The sequence below is a fragment of the Microcebus murinus genome, chromosome 2 (assembly GCF_040939455.1).
Source record: "Microcebus murinus isolate Inina chromosome 2, M.murinus_Inina_mat1.0, whole genome shotgun sequence".
Lineage (NCBI taxonomy): Eukaryota > Metazoa > Chordata > Mammalia > Primates > Cheirogaleidae > Microcebus > Microcebus murinus.
The window spans coordinates 32,123,274-32,145,314 of record NC_134105.1 but is presented as its reverse complement, the minus strand read 5'-3'; the positions used below and the strand labels follow the sequence as shown (position 1 = coordinate 32,145,314).

Sequence of the window (22,041 nt, the reverse complement as noted above, 5' to 3'; positions counted from 1 at the left end):
AGCATAACAAGTTTACAGAGACAACTCCAAGGAGATGAATTCTGCTGGGCAGTCCTTGGCTGTGGGAGAAACCACCCAGTGATCCCCTTTCCCACAGCCAAATGCTACCCTTTGACCTGGGAATGCTGTGCACCCTCCAAATAGAGAAGACTGGAAGGCTTCACATTTACCTGAAGGGTCACAATCCTGTGTGGTCACTGTAACAAGGATGATGATGACGATTACCTCCATTTTGTTTAGAAAAAAGTGGCTCAGAAGGGTTGAGTTTTCCAAGATTAGGCAACTAGTAAGTGGCAGAGCTAAGACTTGATTCCAGGTTTCCATTTTTTTTAAATTTATGCATTCATATACTATTTATATTTGTTTATAAATGTTTAATTGGCATTCTACTATGTTAGCAGCTCTGTGAAACAATGGTAAGTAAGGCTAACATAGCCCTCGCCCTCAGAGGCTTACGGTCTGGGGGGACATGTGCCAAGGACTGTTAGGGATGGCCAAGTGTGACAGGAGAAGCCAGTCAGCAGGTCACAAGGGTTTTCTAAGGGTAGTTTCAGAAGATGGGTACCTATCTGAGATGAGCAGAGGCTGAGAGTTGAAGGACAAACAGGACAAACAGTGTGTGAGGTATGTGCATGTACCTAGGGGAGTGGGGTGGAGGTGGGAGGAGAGAGAGGACAGCACGTGGCCAAGCCCAGAAACAAGAGTGTCAGGTAGACAGAGGCAAGAGCTGCAGAGGGAGAGAACAGCAGGGACATGTGGGCCAAGCCAAGGAGTCTGGGCTTTCTTCTGGGAGTCCTTTACCCAGGACTGAAGGACTGTGAACACGGCAAATGGAGAAGGGCATGGGGACTTCTTCAGAAGCTCCTACATAATCACAACAAAAAAGATGTCATTGGCATGAGGGAGGTAACAAAAAATGAGTGGATTAGAAGTTATTGAGGAAGAAGAATCTACAGGATGCCATTGTGGCTGAAGGCTTGGGCTCTAGAGTTAGACAGATATGGGTTCAAATCATGATCCTGCCACTTGACAGCATTGTGATCTTGGGTGGATCACTTAATCTCTTTGAGGCTCAGTTTCCTTCTCTATAAAATGGGCATGATCATAGTCCCTACTACATAGGGTAAGAATCAAATGGGAATATATAGAAAGTGCTTAAATCAGTGTCTGGTGCATCCAATGGTGCACTGGAACATGTGTAAGATAAGATTTGTGCTGGCTGTCCTAGAGGTAAAGTGGGACCTCTTTTGCAGTGGTCAATAACGGGACTCCTTCCTAAACCTGCACTTCACCCCATATCCTCCTATCAGATTTACCTAATAACATTTCTTTGGACTTCTTGGTTGCTCTGCTGCCTCCTAGTGTATTGTAAGTTCCTTGAGGACCTGTGTACCTAGCATCTAGCAAGATGCCTTTTGCATACTCACAAGGCCTTGATGGACATTTATTTAATCAATTCAGTGAATTAGGTAGCCACTAGAACATATATTTTTAAAAAACCATAATTTTAAAGACTAGTATTAAATAATACTAAAATGCATATAAAATGAAGTTAGGTATAAAAATAAAAAGAATTGTATCTTGGCTATGGTTAAAACTATCAAATTTATGCTCAAATATAGATTAATGCTAGAAATGAAGAGGGAAAATGAACATAGTCTACTTTTAAGGTAGAGGGGTTACCGAGTGGTTTTTAGAGTACATTTTTCTGTACAATGCTGTTAGTACAACGAGTATATGAGCACCACCCAGAGGCACCATTACCTCTCTGATTCCTGTATGACCTCCAGGCTCTTTGAGCCACTGGTGGGCTCCTTGACATTTATACTTGTCTCCCAGCGTTGATCTCCAGATTCAAAGAGGAAGAGCCTGCCTGTATCAGTGCCAACGACAATCCTGTCATCAGACACCCAGGTATGGGCTAAATAGTTCTGGGGTTCTCCCCTCAGGAAATTGGTTTGCTTCAAGGTTCCCTCGGCAAAGCGGAGAAGCTTAAATATCCCGTGTCCAGTGACACAAACCTGAGTGTTATCCTGGGGATTAAAGCTCACCTATAAAATTAAAGAAAAAAATTGGTAATACCAATCTGGATGAAATTATTTCCTATTTTACTAATTAACATTTATTTAGTTAGGCTCAGAATATTCTTTAAATATCATTAAATCATGTAATTTTATACCACATTTGATAAGGGCACCCATCTGTAGCCATTATATTTGTAGAGCCCATGAGTCTTAAACTAGGAAATCTACAAAAGCCAAAAAGCAGAATGAGCAGGTTTTGACAATAGCTAAACTCTGTGCCAATAAACAGAATAAAGCTTAGCTGGAAACACAGACAAATGAGAGTCTGACAGCTTAATGCAGCCCTGTCCAGGAGGAAAGGAACCACACGTCAGGGGATGCCATGTGGTCTCCTGCCAACTGAGCACCCTTCATCCGTAGCCCCTACTGCAATATACAGATGCTCCTCCACTTACAATGTGGTTACCTCCTGATGAACCCATCGTAAGTTGAATATCATAAGTTGAAGTGCATTTAATACAACTAACCTATCCAACATCATAGCTTAGCCTAGCCTATCTTAAATGTGCCCACATCACTTACATTAGCCCACAATTAGGCAAAGTCATCTGGCAGCACAGTACTACACTGCAGAGTATTTCGGTGGTTTACTGTAGTGATCGCACGGCTGACTGGGAGCCGTGGCTCCCCGCTGCTGCGTGTTGTGAGAGAGCGCCAGATGGCTGCTTTCTACTAATTGCGTATCACTTTGGCACCACCATAGAGTCGAAATTGTAAGTTGAGCCGTCGTAACTCGGGGACTGGCTGTACGGTAATGGGCAGGCAACCCAGTAGACAGTGAGCAACTTGAGGGGCTGTGGCTTTTTCATCACTGTATTCCCAGGGCTGAGTTCATTATGGGCAGCCAATAAATGTTCATTGAAATCTACTTGACAGGAGGTGGGCTCTGCTTTGAATAGGGATACATCACCTGCCTCACTATGGCATGGTTGAAACCTTGATAACCTGGTTCTATCTGCCTTTGGTCTCATGCTGTGATTATCAAGCAACCTTCTGATTACTAATTTCACCTCTTGACTTCTCTATTACTAGGAAGGGAATACACTGGATAAATGATGTCAGTGTTCTGGTTGTGATATGCTAGTTTATACATCCACCTCTTGTGAGTTGAATAATTCAATCTATGCCTGAGACACGGATTAGCTAGTATTTCTGAACATGAACAGAACTGAGTTCTTGAACTTATAAAACAGCCCTGGATCGCGGATTAGGGTGATTGTACCAAAATAAACCTCCTTGGGACTCCCTATCTACACAGCCAGGCTCCTGATGGGTCCTCTTTATTTTGCCATCAAACCACATTAGCAAATTCTGCAACTTCATCAACAGATCTCTTCCTAGAGATCTGCCACTTTACATTCCTGAAATCTTCCTACTGCTCAGCAATACTGCTGGAAAGAGGCCAGGGCCAGGGCCCGAGAGCAAGTTTTATTAATCCACCTCTGGGCCCAACCTGTGACCAGAAAGCTGCTCTGGGCCAGAGTAAAGAAGACTGGAGCTGGAATCTGGCTCTACTACTCCCCACCTCTGTGATCCTGGGTGAGTTACTTAACCTCTTGGAGCCTCAGTTCCCTCCTCTCTAAACTGGGGATAATAATCATGTATACCTTATATGGTTGTTGTTACCCTAAATTTTAAAATACATGCAAGAAATTAGAACTGTGGTACATAGAAAGCATTCAATATGAGACAGCTCTATTATTTTTAATAATTTGTACCATACTTGTTAATGCTACAAGGTACCTGGTAGATAGGGTTGTTCTGAGTGTCGGTTCTAACAATGGCCATTACTTTCTGTTTTTCCCACAGCCAATAGACAAGGTTGGACTCTGGAGGCGATGACTGAGTCAATAGGTATTTGGAGTCTGGAGAAAAAGCCATGCTAATGAATTTATGAACCGGGAATTCAAAATTACTAAGCACTTTGCGCTTCCGGCAAGGGATGGATGACAATTCATAAATGGTGATGACGGGTTTTTCTTGCACGGTCTCAGAGATAGCAAGGTATCGCCGATTGGGACTGATGGACAAGGCCAACATGCCCTGACTCTTGTCTGAGCCTGCAAACAGAGGTAAAAGGGGATGATAAGGGTAGATCACACTTTCACCATGATTCAACATGGACCAGGTACAGCAGTGGGCGCTGCTGACACAAAGGAGATCATTATCCATCCCTGACAGTCCCTTGGTACAACTTGGGCTGGGTATTATGAAAATGATTAGGACAGGCACCTCTGAGGATGAGGTGGGAGGAGAAGTCAGGAACCCCTTCCTGAAGGAGGACAAAGTAGGGGACGGGAGCAGGTGGTAGGAAGAGCTTGAGCAAAGGGGTGGATGTGATGGAGAATAGTGGGAGAGCTGCAAGCAGTGGGGCATTGCTGGAACACTGCATTTGAGTCAGGCAGCCAAAGAAGGGTCTAAGGGGGTGGGGTAGGATCAGATCCTTGAAGTCCTTACCCCGAGTGGCCAGCACTCAAAACTCTTCCTCTAGTCCAGAGCCTGGGATGCTAACTACTGCATGGACATGAGATGGCCATAAGTCTTCTAGAGCAGCTTTATGATAAAGCTTGTGATTTCTTAAGAACCATGGACAGACACATTCTATCCTTTTATTCCTGGACTACAGAGGTGATGTCTGGGCACACAGCAGTCATCTTGCAACCATGAAGTAATAAGCATGAAATGAAAGCTGTGGGCCCTTTAGGATGCAGAGCCTGAAGCAAAGATTAAAGTGCAAATACTTTATTTGAAAAATGCAATCAGGGTCATATTATGATTTTTGTGGGCTTTAGGCACTTACTTTTGATTTCATGAGCTCCCTCCCACATTAAAAAATGTTAAAAAAATATATATAGTCAAATACTTTATGACAGCATTGCTACAAAGAGGAATATAAGCCAGGCTGGATTCAATATTACACATTCATGTCTTTTTGATTTTAAGATAAATTAAAACTAAAGCCTTTTCTTGGGCTCTAAAAACTACTGTGGGCTCTAGGCCCTGTACCTATCGTACCTAGTGGAGAAGTGGTTCGTTGGATGCGGGCCTGGGGCAGGAGGGTGTGTGAAGCAAGCAGAGAGGTGCTAGAAAGTGATGTGATGTGACGTGTCCCCACGTGATGCGTCCCCATGTGCTGCTTCACGACAAGCTAAGGAGCGAGGCGGCAAGTTCCTCAGCAGGCAGGGATGCGCAGCACACAGGAATTCTCCGGAAGGGCTGCAGGGAGTACTTGCAGCTCAGAGATGAACCCAGGTTCTGGGTCACTAAGAGATTTGCACAGAGTTTGGACTTCACCTGGGAGGCATTCAGGGAAGGAAACCGGTCAGCAGGTTATTTCAAAAAGTGAGAGGTGGTGGTAGCAAGGAGCAGTGAGAAGCAATAAAAAGGCAGTAGCGGCAGCAGGAATAGAGAGGAGGGGAGACTAGAGAAACGCTAAGAGGTGAAACCAGTAGGACTCTGTAATCGACTGGGTGAGGAGGCGATCGAGAGAAACAAAGGAGCAGTGAATGACATTTAGGATTCTGGTTTAGGTGATGGGGAGCAGTGAGTCACCTGTGATGGACAGGCTGAGGAGGCTAGTGGTGGCAGTGAAGAGTATGTCCACTGTCTTTTGCTTAAAATAGCCCACCCAAAGGATATATATTCATGCTTATTTGCTTCTAGTGTTTTATGGTTTGAGACTTTTATACTCAAGTTTTTAATCTGTCTTGGATTCATGATGGTAAAAGGTACAAGCCAAGGATCTAAATTACCGTTTCCCAAATAACTAACTAGTTGTCCCACAGCTAATCACTAATGCCACCTTTATGATATATTAAAATTAAATATTTACATAGATACGATTGGGTTTCTGGGATATTTCTATAGGGCTATATTGATTTGTAAACATATCTTTATTACATGTTTGAATATCTGGCAAGGTAGAGTCTTAAGGAAAGAGATGGAGGAAAAAGGAAATGATAAATTTAATGCTGGATATATTGTGCGTGAGGTATATATTGTGGAACCTTCGGGTAAGGAGGTCTAGCAGTTGGATGTGATTCTAAAGCTAGGTGGAGGGGTTGGCACTGAAAGCAAAGATTTGATGTAAAAGGCACAGTGGGAAGTTAAGACTATGAGCATGAGATTGCCCAGAGGGGGCAAAGGAACACTGCTCGCTCCCTCCTGTGCTTTTGTGCCAGGCTTGCACCTGGCATAGCATTTGTCCTGCTCACTTACAGAGTCCTGCTCCTTTGAACACACACTTGTCTCTCCTACAGTACTGAGAGCTCCTGGAGACCAGAGGCCATGGCTTTCTTGCTCATTCATTCATTCATTCATTCATTCAATCACCTGATCTGATTTTTGAGTTTGTAAAATGATTTTGCATTGTTTTAACCCAGCTAGTGACTAGCTGGGTTAAAACTCTCCTCCCTGAAATATTTTCATCTCTTGTGGATTTCTGATCTTTTTAGCCCCTCCTTCAAAACCTCTTTCATTGGTTCTTCCTCGTTTCCTCAGCACTAAATGCAGGAGTGCCCTAGAGCTCACTCTTTAGGCTTCTTCTCTTTTATACATATATCATTCACTGGGGGACTCTCATTCATTCTAAAGGCTTTAAATTTCACCTCTAGGTTGATGACCCTCAAATTCCTGGACTTCTCTCCCTTGAATCAGGCCTGAAATCAAATTGCTTACTTAACATCTCCATTTGGATATCTGGCAGGCACCTCAACCTTAACATGCCCCAAATTAATCCGCTCCATCTCAGCCTTTTGTCTCTATCAACGGCAACTCCATCTTTCCCATTGCTCAGGGGAAACCTTGCTGCATCTTTTCCTCTTCCACCCACATCAGGCCTGTGAGGAAATGTCACTTCTACCTTCAAAATAGATCCAGGATTTGGTCTTTTCTCACCATCCCTGTTGCTGCCTCCACCCTGCTCTAAGCACCATTTTCTCTCATCTGGATTACAGCACTCATCCCTCAACTGGTCTCCCTGCTTCCTCCCTTGTCCCTCCCTGTTTTCTTTGTTTGTTTTGAAGAGACAGGGTCTCACTCTGTCACCACTGCTGCAGTGCAGTGGTGTCATTAGAGCTCACTGCAGCCTTGAATCCTGGGCTCAAGTGATCCTCCCACCTCAGCCTCCTGGGTAGTTGGGACTATAGGTATGCACCACCATGCCTGGCTATTTTTTCTATCTTTTGTAGAGATGGGGTCTTGCTGTGTTGTTCAGGCTGGTCTTGAACTCCTGGCCTCAAAAGACCCCCCTCCCTCAGCTTCCCAAAGTGCTGGGATTACAGGTGTGAGCCACCATGCCTAACCCCTTACCCTGCCTCTTCACTGCACAGTAGTCAGAAAGAATCTGTGGAAATATAAGTCAGATCATGTTACCACTCATGGCTTCTCATCTTGCTCAGAGTAAGATCCTGTGATCTGTGTGTTGTTCCCCATCATTTCTTTGCCTCTCCTCTTGCTACCCATTCCTCTTTTCTCTCCCCTCCAGCCACACTGGCCTCCTTGCTATTCCCAAACACACTAAGCACCCTCCTAACTCAGAGCCTTTGCTACTCTCTCTGCTATGCCCCTGCCCCTCCCGCATCAGCAAGGCCAGCTCCTTTGCTTCCTTCAGTCTACACTCACAGATCAGCCCTCAGTGAGCCCTCCCCAGCTGTCCATCTACAACCCCACACTCTCCCAACAGCTTCACCGTCCATGCTTCATTTTCCCCCTCATTAGCATCTATCATTAATGTACATATTGTATTTCTTTTTGTTTATTGTCACTCCCACTTACTAGAAAGGAAACACCATGAGGACAAGGTCTTGTGTGTGTTTGTGTGTACCTGTCTTGTGCCTGGCACATAGGAAGTACTTAATAATGTTTTTGTTTTTGTTTTTGTTTTTTTTTTTGAGACAGAGTCTCACTCTGTTGCCCCAGCTAGAGTGCCTTGGCGTCAGCCTACCTCACAGCAACCTCAAACTCCTGGGCTCAAGCGATCCTCCTGCCTCAGCCTCCCAAGGAGCTGGGACTACAGGCATGTGCCACCATAGCTGGCTAATTTTTTCTATGTATTTTTAGTTGTCCAACTAATTTCTTTTTATTTTTAGTAGAGACAGGGTCTCACTCTTGCTCAGGTTGGTCTCAAACTCCTGAGCTCAAATGATCCACCCGCCTCGGCCTCCCAGAGTGCTAGGATTACAGGTGTGAGCCACCACGCCCGCCCAATAACGTTTTGTTAAATGAACAAATGAATACATCTGAGCCTCATCTTGACTCTGAGCCAAGTAAGCTGACCAAGCACTATCTCCATTTTACAGATGAGGGGACTAAGGTTCTGTGAGCTTATAAAATGGGTAGCTAGATCAAATCCATATCTTCCAATTTCATGACCTTTATATTTTTCACTTCACCAGTAATTCCCTGAGACTTGGCCAGCATGGATACTTCCCTGGGTCTACTCTATTTTAGAGTGCCCTGCTGTGGTTCTCCTCTGGCTGTGCACCTTTCCATTAAGTGGAATCTAGGGGCCACCTGGAGTTAGCAACAGCCTCTTCTGGATCACGTTCTAGGTACCTAGGACTCTGGCATTTCCAGTCCAAATGGTAAATGGCCCTGAGTCTGTTGATAAGACCAGTATTGGGTTCTTCCCAGGCCTGTCTCTACCCTTGGCCTGGGCCTGAAGGATGGTCAAACGGTGGTTGTTTATAGGATATGTGGGTAGAGCTTGAACATATGGGCTGGGAACGCGCGCGTGCACACACACACACACGCATACACACACACACACGCAAAGTCCCCTGATGTAAGACAGTTGGGAGAAAAGAAGTGGTGTAGACAGGAAGTGTGAGAACATGAGCACAATAACGGAAATTAAAATCTCAGTGGATACGTTAAACAGTAGGATTGATGCAGATGAAAAGAAAATCAATAAACTAGGAGATAAATCTAAAGTAATTATTTAGAATGCAACACAGAGACTAAGAAATTAAAAATCCAAGTAAGAGTTAAAAAACCATGGTGGATGGAGGTGAGATGATCTGGAGTTCTAAAGGAGATAACAGAACAGAAAAGATGCTATATTCAAAGTCGAAATTGTTAAAAATTTTCTAGAATCATTAAAAGACACCCTTCCTTAGATCCAGAATCTCAAAGAATCCCTAAGAGGATAAAATTGAAAATAAAACCTATACTATATGTATATATATAATAAGAAGAGAGAAAGAGAAGATCTTAAGGCATCCAGAAAGAAAAAAGACAGATCAGCTACAGAAAGAAGACCTTGATGGCTAATTTCTTACCCACAGCAACAAAACAGAAGCCAAGAAACAATGGAATAAGACCTATTAATATAATGTGACAAAAATTCTATACCTTGTGAAATAATCTTTTAAGAATGAGAATGAAATAAAAGCATTTTCAGAAAAACAAAAACTGGGGAGAGTTTATCACTAACATACTATGACTAAATGCAGAAGGAAAATGATCCTAGCTGGAATATTTGATTTGTAAAGAGCACTGGTGGGCAAAGAATTTGGGAAATATGAGAGCAAATATAAATTAATGTTGTCTGCATAAAACAATGATTGATTAGAAAATCAAATGATCTTATATAAAATACAGAAAACACATACAATAAAATTTAGTATCTGTTCATGGGAGCGGGAAGCATAGCAAATCAGAAAAAGAAAAGAATTTCTTTACTTCATAAAGGACATTGACAAATGCCCACAGCAAACATCCTTCTTTCTAAGAAAATGTTAAAAGAATTCTCTTTATGATCAGAATGTGACAAGGATGTTCATTTTCATTACCCCTATTGAACACTTTCTGGAAGTGCTTACCAGCCAGTAATACAAGAAAAAGGAATAAAACCATCATTATTTTTAGATAATATGATACTCTATGTAGAAAACTCTGAAGAATATATAGATAAATCATTAGACTTAATAATGGTTTAGAAAATATACTGGATATAAAAATCAATCAATAAAAATCAACTCTATTTAATACAGTTTATTCCAATAGAATATTATATGGGGTTTAATAAATGTGACTGCATTAAAACAAATAATTTACATCCATCAAAAGATAGTGTAAAGAGGGAGAAAATAAGCCCCAAACTGGGAGAACTTATTTACAATACATATATCTGACAAATGATTAGTATACAGAATATATAAAGTGTGCCCATAGATCAGTAAGAAAATTACCCAAAAAACTCCCACAAAAAACTATAGAAAAATGATTTTTTTCTATACCATTTAAACAAGCCATTTTACATAAAACTAAATAGAAATACCCAGCCAGGCATGGTGGCTCACCCCTGTGATCCTAGCACTCTGAGAGGCTGAGGTAGGAGGATGGCTTCAGGCCAGGAGTTCGAGACCAGCCTGAGCAAGAACAAGACCCTGTCTCTACAAAAAATAAAAAAAGTAGCCAGGCATGGTGGCACATACCTATAGACCCAGCTACTTAGGAGGCAAGGCAAGAAGATTGCTCCAGCCCAGGAGTTTGAGGTTGCTATGATGACACTACTGCACTCTAGTTTTGGGGACAGAGGAAGACCCTCTGTCTCAGAAAAAAAAAAAAAAGAAAGAAAGAAAGAAAGAAAGAAAGAAAGAAAAAGCAAAAAAGAAATAGAAATAGCCTATAAACATGTGAAAAGATACTCATCCTCATTAGTAACAGAGAAATGCACCACTAGATTAGCAAAAAGTTAGGAAGTTGGACAATACTAACAGTTGGCAATGTTGGGGAGGAATGAGGACTCTTATGCACTCCTGATGGGAGTATAGATTGCTACTATCATATTACTAAGTAATTTTAACACTGGCTGTGTATCCTGGGGAATTTTTACACAAGCAGATGAGTGTGTATGCACACAGAATGTTTATAGTGGTATGGCTTGTACTAGCAAATAACCGTTATTTCCTAAATTCTCTCAATGTTAGAATGGATAAATATATTTGTGACATTATATTCATATGATGGAACACTATATGGCAATAAAATGAACTTAGTCATATGTATCAAGTTGCATGAGTGTCAAAAGCATGATGCTGAACAAAAGAAGTCACAGGACACATGTACTATGATTCCATTTATATAAAACTGCAAAATAGCAAAACCAAAACTATATCTTGCATAAGGTTAAACACATATGTGGCAAAACTATATGGAAAAATGAGGGAATAATTACAAAATCCAAGATGAAGTATGTGAGAAGGAAGGGGAATGCAGTCAGGGAGAAGCACTGGAGCTGGCAATGTTCTATTTCCTATGCTGGGTAGTTTGGTTCACAGATCTTAATTTTATTGTAATTTTAAAATATTATGCATATGTAGTATATATTCTTTTGTTTGTATATGTCACAACAGAAAGTGTTCAATGCAACAAAGGATGGGAAAAAATGAATTAGGTTGTTGAAATCATGAATATCATAGACAGGACCAATGTGAACAAAAACAAATGCTGTAACATTATACAAATGGCCATTTGTAACTTGGAATAAAGTTTCTAGTGTCTTCATCATACACGGATTCAAAAGGGGATGTAGTGAAGGTGGTGTACTCTGGAAAACTGTGTTAGACAACTCAAAATGTGGATCTGGTGATGACAAAGACAATGATACTGGAGCTGCATACAAAGAGATTCTTTAAAGTAATTTTTTCATGAAATTACAGTTAAAAAAGGACTTTTAAATTAACATCTGCATGTGATTTTAACTATGTATGTGTGATTGATTAATCTATAGTTAAATAATGCAAGTTGACAGGTATTTCCCCTACACTGATAAAACTACGTGTATATTCAAGTTGGTCCACAGACGTTTCTTTCCAATCATCATGTTGGGATCATGGAGTTATTACGTGGCACACACCGTTAATGTATGCGTCAGGATGGGACGGGTTTTACCTGGAATGAATTTTTGCCATTTCTGATCCACATTGTACTTCACACAGTGATTTCCTGAAGGAAATATAACGATTTGTTCATCGAAGAAGAAGATATTGTTGGCTACGTGGGATCGAAGACCAAAAACATGCAGCGACTGAGCTACCACGGTAGACATGGTCTCCTGTCAGAGTTCTGCTGAAGACCGAGCGCAGCTCGTGAGAGTGGAGAAGCGCGTCGCCCGGCCCCGCCGGACACGCCCCTGCCCTTCCGCCCCCGCCCTGCAGGACACGCCCCTGCCCTCCCGTCCCGCCCTGCAGGACACACCCCTGCCCTCCCGTCCCGCCCTGCAGGACACGCCCCTGCCCTCCCGTCCCGCCCCGCAGGACACGCCCCTGCCCTTCCGCCCCCGCCCTGCAGGACACGCCCCTGCCCTCCCGTCCCGCCCTGCAGGACACGCCCCTGCCCTTCCGCCCCCGCCCTGCAGGACACGCCCCTGCCTTCCCGCCCGCCCCAGGACACGCCCATGTCCCCGCCCCAGAGTCCTCCTCCGAACCGCCCCCCTTCGTCCCCCCGGGACGGTGCCTTTTTCTCCCCTTTCCTTTGCTCCCTCGCTGCTTCTGTTTCCTCCAGGAGACCCCCAGGTACCCTCCTACCTGTCGCTTCTTCTCTGGGTCACCAGAGCACGCACGTATCAAGAGGTACCACCCCTATGGATGCCGAGCAACTCGGGCACTTTCAAACGCTGGGTGGTTCCTATAGCAACGACGAACCGGAAGTGTGGGTCTAAGGCCGGAAGCGGAAGTTCCGATCAAAAAGTTGAGCTGTAGGTGTGGGTTGTTGGCGCTGGTGCGGCTGGGGTCCACGTGGAGCGGCGGTGTGAGAGTTGGGAGCCGAAGGCAGGCGGCAGCGGCGAGGGCCGCCCTCTGTCGGCCGCGGGGGCCTCGGGCTACTCTGTTGTTTAACGTAGGTGTTGGACATAAGTGCTGCTAGATGGACACTCCACCGCTCTCAGGTTCGGACCCGGATTCTGACGATTCTCTTGTCACTGACAGAGAGGTAGGTGTCAGCCGAGCTCGCGGGCTGGGCGCGGGAGAGGGGGCCTTTCTCCTCTGGTACTGACTGCAGTTGTGTCCTGCAGTTGCAGGATGCGTTTTCCCGAGGGCTTCTGAAGCCAGGCCTCAATGTCGTGCTAGAGGGGCCGAAGAAGGCGGTGAATGACGTGGTGAGCTTGGGCTCCGGGTCACGGGGAGCGCGGAGGTGGATGCTCACAAGGCACTGTTGTGCTCGAGAGAGCGATTCTTGTCCCAAGACGCAACCCGCGCATTGCTAAGAGAATTAATTACCTGTTTTGGTATTGGGGGTTAGTGCTTTATCCATTGGCCTAGTACCGTGAGCTTGGAAAAGACAAACTCAGGGTTCCCTTACGAGTTCACTGTCTGAATTTCTTAGAATGGCCTGAAGCAGTGTTTGGCTGAGTTCAAGCGGGATCTGGAGTGGGTTGAAAGGCTCGATGTCACCCTTGCTGCGGTGCCGGAGGTCAGTGGATCTGAGGTGCCAACACCTGAGAACAAGGACCAGAGAGCTGTTAATCCAGAAGACGACTTCCAGCGGGAGATGAGTTTGTATGTTTGTTTTCAAATTCCGGAGAAGATGAGAGTCCTTTGTTTTCAACTTCTGGAGATGAGGGTCCCTGTGCTAGAGCTAGGGTAGGGAGGAAAGTAGTGAACCTGCACTCCACAAGGACCAGGGAGTTAGTGTAAGCCCATGATTGGGGGGACTGCTTCTTTTGACTAAGAAGAGCTAAGAGATTCTCCCTGGTTGAGAGAAGAGCACCTTGGTCCACCAGTCATTATTCAGTCTGTGGGCTATTGTGAAATATTCCCTGTTAAAATTTTTTTGAGTGTGTGCATTCTGTTATTAGAACGAAACTTTGCTCATGGAAAGTTCTTGTGTAGACTTTTATTGTGATTACATAAGAATCTCTAATGACATTAGTTTGTGTGTTAATAGATACATTTAGAGGGGTCATTCTCTTAAAATACTAATTTATTTTAGCACTACCCCCCTTTCAAAAATGGTGTACAGCTAAATTTCTCCTAGACAAAATTAGTGAGGTTTAATCCAGTTCTTGTTTGTTCATTCTTGCCAGTGGAGGTCAGATGTTGAGAGGTCTTCTGAGCTTGGATAACTCATGAGAGACAGTGAGAAGGAACGTAAGACTTCTTTCCCTTACCTCATTTCACATTTTGTCCTGCAATCTCAGCTACCGTCAAGCCCAGGCCGCAGTGCTTGCAGTATTACCCCGCCTCCACCAGCTCAAAGTCCCTACCAAGCGGCCCACTGATTATTTTGCAGAAATGGCCAAGTCTGATCAGCAGATGCAGAAGGTAAGACACAGGGAAGTTTTTATCTGGAAAGCCAAGGCTCTGTACTCAAGTGTATTCAGTTTGCTGTTCTCTGGGATTACTTATAATACCTAATACATTATTGGATAGAAGCCCCAAAATGGGGAGCGTGTTGTCAGAGGACAATTATTTCTTCCAGAGATTGTCTACTTCAGAGTCATGCCAGTCACCACCAGTTAGATAAATATAAGGACAATGTTTTCAATATTAACAATTGAGAGGATAAGTACTGTGAGAAATTTGGTTCCCAAGGTAAAAATGGCCCCTTGCATTTCCTAGCTGGCATGGTCATGCGTGGTGGGTAGAGAAGGCAACAGTTCTTGTCTGGCCATTGCCAGGTAACAGAGCTATGAATTGTAGACAGTAACTTTTTTCTGGGCCTCAGTTTTCTCTTCTGTAAAATGAAGGATTAATGTGTGGCTCAGAGGTAGTATAATTTAGAGTTAGGTAGAACTTTATCCTTATTTAACTTTGAGAGGAAGAGAATTGCCAACATCCAATCCAAGATACAGCTGGCCTTATGAATCCATGGCTTTCACATCTGTGGATTCAATCAACCACAAGTCAAAATTAATTGGGAAAAAAAAATTCCACAAAGTTCCAAAAAGAAAACATGAATTTGCCATGTGCTGAGTACTGCATTGAATTCATGAGAATGAAGTGATGGTTAGGCATTATGTTAGGTATTGCAAGTAATCCCAGAGGTGATTTGAAGTATATAGGAGGCTGTGAGTAGGTCTTCACATGCAAATATTATGGCATTGGTGGATTTTGGTGTGCGGGAGAGTCCTGGAGCCAATCCCCCATGGATACCAAGGGACAACTGTATGTTTTAATAGTACTCTTGCATCTCAAGGTGGATTTTAGGGAGCTTTTGTCTTGGTGGTACCCAGGAAAGCTTATCTAGAGGTGAGCCCAGACGTATCTCTGTACAAATTCTCACTGTGAATTCTGCGCAAGTTCACACTGACAGCTTCTCATCCTTTCACTGACATGTGTAGGTGTGATGGAGGAGGCCAGGCATCTGCTTGAGTTTGTTGTGTGTGTGGTACATTGGAGAAGAGAACTGAGTCTGCACGCTGGTTTAACCTCATTGTGTGGAAAGTAGGAATGGGGAGAAGCCAGTCTTCCCACCCAGACAGCACACTGGGAGTGGGAAGTTCACTTTGAACCTCTGGCTCCACCATCGACACTTTTGGTCCCTTGGGCATAGTATGTGTAAAACACAGGGGTTGGGATAGATGGCTTACAAGTTCCACAGATTGCAGAACTTGGAGTATCTGTTCCCTGTTCCAGTGCATCATAAGTAGTGGCCATCTCAGATTCAGATAACAAAAACTGACAACTTTTTGTGTTTTAGATTCGACAGAAGCTGCAGACTAAACAGGCTGCCATGGAGAGGTCTGAAAAGGCTAAGCAACTTCGAGCACTTAGGAAATATGGAAAGAAGGTAAGCAGGAAAATATGCAGGGAACAGGATGAGGCCAAGTGTATTTGTCAGATCAGATGGCCATGGTCTTCTTAGCCCCATGTCCTGTATGTTAGATCATGCATCTATTATCTCACAGTGGAGCATGTGCTAGTGTTCATGAGCACGATCTTGCTTTGACAGCAGCATGCCATCAGGAGTAGTGTGGGGACTGTAAGAGAGCCATTCACCTCTCTGGACTCTAGTTTCACACCCATGCAGCGAAGAGTTGGGCCCAGATCAGAGGTTTCTAATCCTGATCTCACAGCACAATCAGCAGGGGAAACTTTTTAAGACAAATATCTAGGCTTCAGAATCTCTGGGAATCTTTGTGTGTTTTCTGCTGTTACCCAGAAAGCTTCCCAGGGTATGCTGATATGCGTCCTGGTTTGGGGCTCACTGGCCTATGTGATTGTCAAGTCACTGAAGAAATTGTACTAATGATTGTCATCCAGTCTGAAAGAAAACAAATGTGGCCTGTGTGTTCAAACTATGAATGTCTGAGTTCTGATAGATCAGGCATACCATAAAACTTTTCTTGGTTTTCCTTTGATATTTTTCAGTCACCCAAGTAAAAAGATGATGGGAATTAAAGTTAAGATTGTGTGAAGAAATGAACATGAGGAGGATTGACTTGGGTGTTAAGACTTTGTCAGCATTTTGTACATGAACACTTGTGATCTGGGCCAGAGAACTTTTGTTCACATTTGGGGTCATTTCACTGATACATCCTCAGTGAAACAAGAATAGATTAGCGTCCTGTCCTCTATGAGAGATCTTCTATGGATTTATCTCTGATTTGGAGGTGGATGGTTGAGATTATCTCAAAGAGATCAGCAATTAGTTTAACCTAACCTAATTTGTAAAAAACAAAACCTTAGGCCTATTAGCTCACTATTTCTAACTCTTTTTTGAGACAGAGTCTCACTCTGTTGTCCGGGCTAGAGTGCCATGGCGTCAGCCTAGCTCACAGCAACCTCTCCAACTCCTGGGCTCAAGCAATCCTGCCTCAGCCTTCCAAGTAGCTGGGACTACAGGCATGCACCACCACGGCCAGCTAATTTTTTCTCTATATTTTTAGTTGGCCAATTAATTTCTTTTTATTTTTAGTAGAGACAGGGTCTTGCTCTTGCTCAGGCTGGTTTCGAACTCCTGACCTTGAACAATCCTGCCTCGGCCTCCCAGAGCTATTTCTAATTTTAAGAGACCTTACAACAGTGGTTCTCAACTGGGGGTGAATTGCTCCTCAGGTGACTTTTGTCACTGTCTGGAGACATTTTGGGTTCTCTCTTCTTGTGGGGAAGGAGCTACTTGGATCTGGTAGGTAGAGGGCAGGGATGCTGCTAAACATCCTGCAGTGCAGGTCAGGCCCCCACCACCAACAAAGGATTATCTTGTTCACAACGTCAGTGGTGTCCAGATTGAGAAATCCTGCGGTAGGGTAATAGGTGTCTCCTTTTGTCGTTGAAGCTTTCTATCTGTTTTATGGAAATATTTTTTTTTTCTTCTCTTTTGGGGCTTTCTTGTCTAGTAATAGTGGGTTAAATATTTAATCTGCCCAAATATAATTAATGGGAAAAATTGCATGTAGACTAAGCATGATTTCCTACAGTTTTGTGGGCAAGATTGAATAATAGGGTAGCAGGGCAGGCTTTGAAGTCAGCCTGGATGTGAATCTCAGCTCAGTGTTTTCTTATCTTGTGACTTGGGCAAATTAGGTTGCCTCTTGGTGCTTCAGTTTAGGGAATAAGAAATTCAACTTCACAGAATTGTTATAAAGATAAACTGAACATATGCTTAGACCCCATAATATTTTTTGGGGGGCACATAGTAAATGTTAAATGGTAGTGGTATTAATCACAGAGTTGTTCTTCTGAGAATGTAGGCACTTTGACTCATGATTTGAAGTGGACTTAACTGTCCTTGTGTCCATATTACAGGTGCAAACAGAGGTTCTTCAGAAGAGGCAGCAGGAGAAAGCACATATGATGAATGCCATTAAGAAATATCAGAAAGGTCAGTATGTCTTTCTGTTAAGGATGTCGGGTAGAAATGTACCAGGTACCGTAGAGTTAATTTTAACACTTAGTGCTTTGGAGCTTTCTTGATTGATTTGAAACTATTGAAGTTAAGTTTTGGGACTGAGTGGGGAGCAAGATGTGCCTTTTAAAATCAATTTAGTAAATAACAGACTAATTTTGAAGTTTAAGCTTTCTTAAAATATAATGGTGCTGATCATAATACTTCTTCATTCCCAGGATTCTCTGATAAACTGGATTTCCTTGAGGGAGATCAGAAACCCATTTCACGGGACAAGAAGGCAGGGGCTAAAGGCCAGCAGATGAAGAAGGGGTAAGACTGTTCTGCTTGGTTGGTTTGGTTTTGTGCTGTGTAAAAGGCCAACAGCTCTTGAGTGTGGCGGGCAGCTCCACACAGAGCAGCCTCAGCATCGGGAGATGCAACTGCTGCCTGTGGCCATGACTTACAATGATGTGGGATGGGTCTTTTAGCCATGTCAGCCTTTGAAGGTCAAAATAAGGTCATTTTAAGTATTTGGCACACTGTAGTGACTGCTGAGTAAGTGTTGATTCCCCACCACACAGTGTGATAGTTAAGAGTACAGACCTAGATCTAGGTCCTGACTCTGCTACTAATAGGGCAGTAGTTATGAGGAAGTCACTGTGCCTGTCTAAATGTTAATAGCTTCAACTCCTAAAATGAGGAAATAGTATGTACCTCATAGTACTATGAAGATTAAAAGGGAAAACGTTGGCTGTTATCTTTCTAGTCCACCTTTCTGCATTCTTGGACACCAGGCCTAGGGGACATGATAATTTCCGTATAATATAGTAACTGCAGTGATGGACACACTTAGGGAGTACTATGGACACATCTTAGAAATAGCAGACACAATCTGGGGATGGCTTCTTGGAGGAGGGTCCCACCCATGCTCAGTCTGAAGGATAAGTAAGAATTGACCAGGAGAGTAGGAGAGAAGCCAGTTTTGGCAAAGAGGAAGCACTAGAATGAGCAGAGGTGTAAAGATATGAAGAGAGGTTTGTGTGTCAGGAGCAGCAGGCGTTGGTGTCACTGAGAGCCCATTGCGAGGCCAGGAGTGCAGCGATGGGGCTGGGGGACCTGGGCTGTTGGTCTGCCTTGTCGAGGCGCTTGGGCTTTTGTCTGTAGGCAGTGGGGAGACTCATGGGTTGTATGCACGACAGTGGGCAGGTCATGTTCATGTCTTTAAAAGATTACAGGGCTACTTGTGTAAATGATGGATTAGAAGAAAGCAGGTAAATTGAGGAGGGACTTTTGCAAAAGTCCAGATGAGCAATGATCATGACCCGAAAGTGGTAGTGGAGGGAAAAGAGAAAATGGATTGAAGAAAGATTTAAGAGGTTAAGTTAGTGGGACTCAGTAATTGAATTGGGCATAGAGAGTGAGGAAGGAAGAAGTGAAGAAGGAAGAATCAAGGTAACTCCCAGGTGTTTGGCCTGGGGGGTGGGTAGATGGTGGCAGCACCAAACTCAAGGTAGGGCATATGTCCAGGAGGGAAAGCCAGTCCAGGAAGGGAGATGACATGTGATTTGGGAGATGCTGCATTTAGATTCCTGTAGGATGACCAGTTTTACAATATATTACATTTGAATGTTAGCTGCATGTATATACCCTTGGGAGGACTAGAAACAACTGATGATGATTTAGCCATATTTAGTTAAAATAGAAATCTTTCCAAACACAGCAGGAAGCCACATAACATATAGAGCCTTTCCTGCTTCTTGCTCTGCTTTCCTGCCTTGGTGGTTAGAAGGGCAAACAGATAAGCAACATGACCTTGCATGGAGAGTTTATAGAATAAGGTCGTAGGGCCAAGTTTGAAATTCTGGGTTAGCGAAGTGCCCAAGGGGCTTTGCTCACAGAAAGGAGACTGAGGGTATTGTTGGGCCATAAGATTCATCACGTTTTCCAGTGCTGCAGTGACCCATAGGATCACTTTTGTCCAGGCCCAGCGCTAAACGACGATATAAAAACCAGAAATTTGGTTTTGGTGGAAAGAAGAAAGGTTCAAAGTGGAACACTCGTGAGAGCCACGATGATGTGTCTAGCTTCCGGGCCAAGACAGCTCATGGCAGGGGCCTCAAGAGACCTGGGAAGAAAGGATCAAATGTAAGTGAGCTGGGTGCCCGGGTGAGCGGCAGCCCAGCCTCCTGTCCCACCCCACAGCTGCCCTCCCCTTTCTTCCTCTGTGTTCTCAAGCTGCTGTGTGACCAGATGTGGTTTTTCTCTTTCTGTAGAAGAGACCTGGAAAACGAACAAGAGAGAAAATGAAGAACAGAACCCGCTAAACAGTATCTTTGAATACAAAGAACCAGGAAAAAGGGATGAAGGCCTGGACTTCCAAAATACAGTTATATCCGTTCTGTGGTTTCTTTTTGTAAAAAAATGCTTTCAATCAATAAACTAAAGAAAAATTATCAAAGGAACATATGTCCTTGGTTAAAAACTTACTATTACGAGATTTAGAAGTTAATTTGCATATTGAGTAATAATTGATGTTTATCAGTAATTAAATGTTGAATCAAAATTGCATTCCTTCATGATAAATGAAGATATAAGCTATACCTCCTTCCCTTCCTCTTTCTGATTCCTTCCAAATGGTTATATCACCATCTGAACCTGTAAAGCTAGATGTATTGTGATAAAATTTCCTTTGTGGTACAGCTTTTGGTTCCACCTTGAGTTAATTATTACCTTATATTTTTCTCTTGCCTAATTTTCCTTTTGTATCTGTAGTTTTTCCAGATTCTTGCTCATTTTATCTGCCTTATAATTTTTCTGCTATGACTGTCATCTCTTTTGTAGACTTTTTGTTGTTTCCATTATTTCCTGGATCCCCTGTTTTGCTATCTTAACTTATGTTTCTTTCATTGTGGTCCATTTTCTAGTATTCTTCTAAGAAGGGGAACATAAGAGGTCAACTTTTTACTTCCCTGCATTTCTAAAATTGCCTGTAATGGGACTGGTGTGAATTTCTCCTAGGATGTTGCAGGCTCCGCTGCTTTGTCTTGGAGCCTCCTGTGTTCCATTGAGAAATCTAGTGCCATTATGTTCTTCTTTTCTCTGGAAACTTTTCTTTTTCCTGCCAGTCTGATATTCGATGGTGACGTGCCTTGGTGTGGGCCTGTTTTCATTCTTTGATTAGGGTATTTGGAAGGACTCAAGTTCTTCATTCTGGGAAATTTTATTTGGTAAGTTCCCCTCTCCCATTTTCTTTGTTCTGATTCTGCAATTTTTGTTAGTCCATTGTTGAACCTCTTCTACTGATAACTTCTAAGATTGTATTTTAGTTCTACTTTGAAGAAAAGATTTCTTTGATTCTTTTTTCTAATCTTTTATTCACTATTTATTCCAGGTTTTGTTCCATTTTATTCTCCGAGACTTCTTGATTCTCTCATGGGTCTTATTTCATATAATTTTGCTGTTATTCTATAGAGGCAGTATCTTATCACATCTCTCAGGATATGAATTATAGCTTTAATTTTTTTCCCATGTTTTCTTCTGTTCCCTTCATTCTGTTTCCTCAGCCCATACATTTTGATCTCCCTTTTTCATGATGAGCTATAGTGTATGGTAGAAGTGAAAAACATAGACTCTTGGGTCTGGCTCTATTGCCTACTTACTGTTTGATTCTAAGCAAGTTAATTTTTCTGTTCTTTGTCATCTCTATGGCAAAATATAGACATAGTATCTCCCTCATTGGATTCCTCTCAGCATTGAGTTAATATATGGAAATTGTTTAGAGCATTGCCTGCCACATAGATAATATCTTAATACAATTCAATATCCTATATCTAATGATCCTCTCATTTTCCCTTGATTAGTATTATTTTGCTGGGGTAGCTTTCCTTAATGTCTGATGAGCCTTGGCTGCCCCTATTTGAGAGGTACAAATATGCTGGCTGGATGCTGTGCATAAGTGGTGTGTGGTGTGTGGGTGGGCAGGCTACATTATGTGTTGGGCTTTACTCTGTTGATAGGTGGTAAGTCAGTTTACCTGCCTCCCTCTCTCCATTCCACGTTAGAAACTATACTTAAGTTTTAGGGAAGCTAGAAATACCTGAGAACTATATAGTATACTTAAGCAGAAAAAATACTTTCACACTTTCTTCCTTTTAGTAGCATCATTGATACATAAGAAGACATA

The 22,041-nt window shown here is 43.0% G+C and overlaps 2 protein-coding genes across 2 annotated transcripts in view; one reads left to right on the top strand and one right to left on the bottom strand.

Annotated features, from left to right (window-relative positions):
• The window catches only part of CFAP57 (cilia and flagella associated protein 57), a 35,238-nt gene extending 22,498 nt beyond the window's left edge, over window positions 1-12,740 (bottom strand). The window contains exons 1-4 of the mRNA XM_012775843.3: window positions 12,617-12,740; window positions 11,982-12,155; window positions 3,828-4,144; window positions 1,765-2,051 (exon numbers count right to left, since the gene is read on the bottom strand). Of these exons, the coding sequence (XP_012631297.1) occupies window positions 1,765-2,051; window positions 3,828-4,144; window positions 11,982-12,138 (761 nt within the window). The 5' untranslated portion in view covers window positions 12,139-12,155; window positions 12,617-12,740. The remainder of the gene's footprint in view (window positions 1-1,764; window positions 2,052-3,827; window positions 4,145-11,981; window positions 12,156-12,616) is intronic.
• Window positions 12,738-20,316, top strand: EBNA1BP2 (EBNA1 binding protein 2). Its single transcript, XM_075997354.1, has 9 exons — window positions 12,738-13,019; window positions 13,102-13,185; window positions 13,413-13,585; window positions 14,227-14,350; window positions 15,729-15,818; window positions 17,777-17,852; window positions 18,095-18,188; window positions 19,841-20,003; window positions 20,132-20,316. The coding sequence occupies exons 1-9, from the start codon at window positions 12,954-12,956 to the stop codon at window positions 20,180-20,182; spliced, it is 921 nt and encodes a 306-aa protein (XP_075853469.1). The 5' UTR covers window positions 12,738-12,953; the 3' UTR covers window positions 20,183-20,316.
• Window positions 20,317-22,041: the final 1,725 nt, after the last annotated feature.

Bases quoted from the DNA above. Each gene is read 5' to 3' on its own strand.
- EBNA1BP2 (XM_075997354.1), top strand. From the start codon at position 12,954: ATGGACACTCCACCGCTCTCAGGTTCGGACCCGGATTCTGACGATTCT. The intron at 13,020-13,101 runs GTAGGTGTCAGC...TGTGTCCTGCAG, and splicing joins CTCTTGTCACTGACAGAGAG to TTGCAGGATGCGTTTTCCCG. The intron at 15,819-17,776 runs GTAAGCAGGAAA...TCCATATTACAG, and splicing joins TTAGGAAATATGGAAAGAAG to GTGCAAACAGAGGTTCTTCA.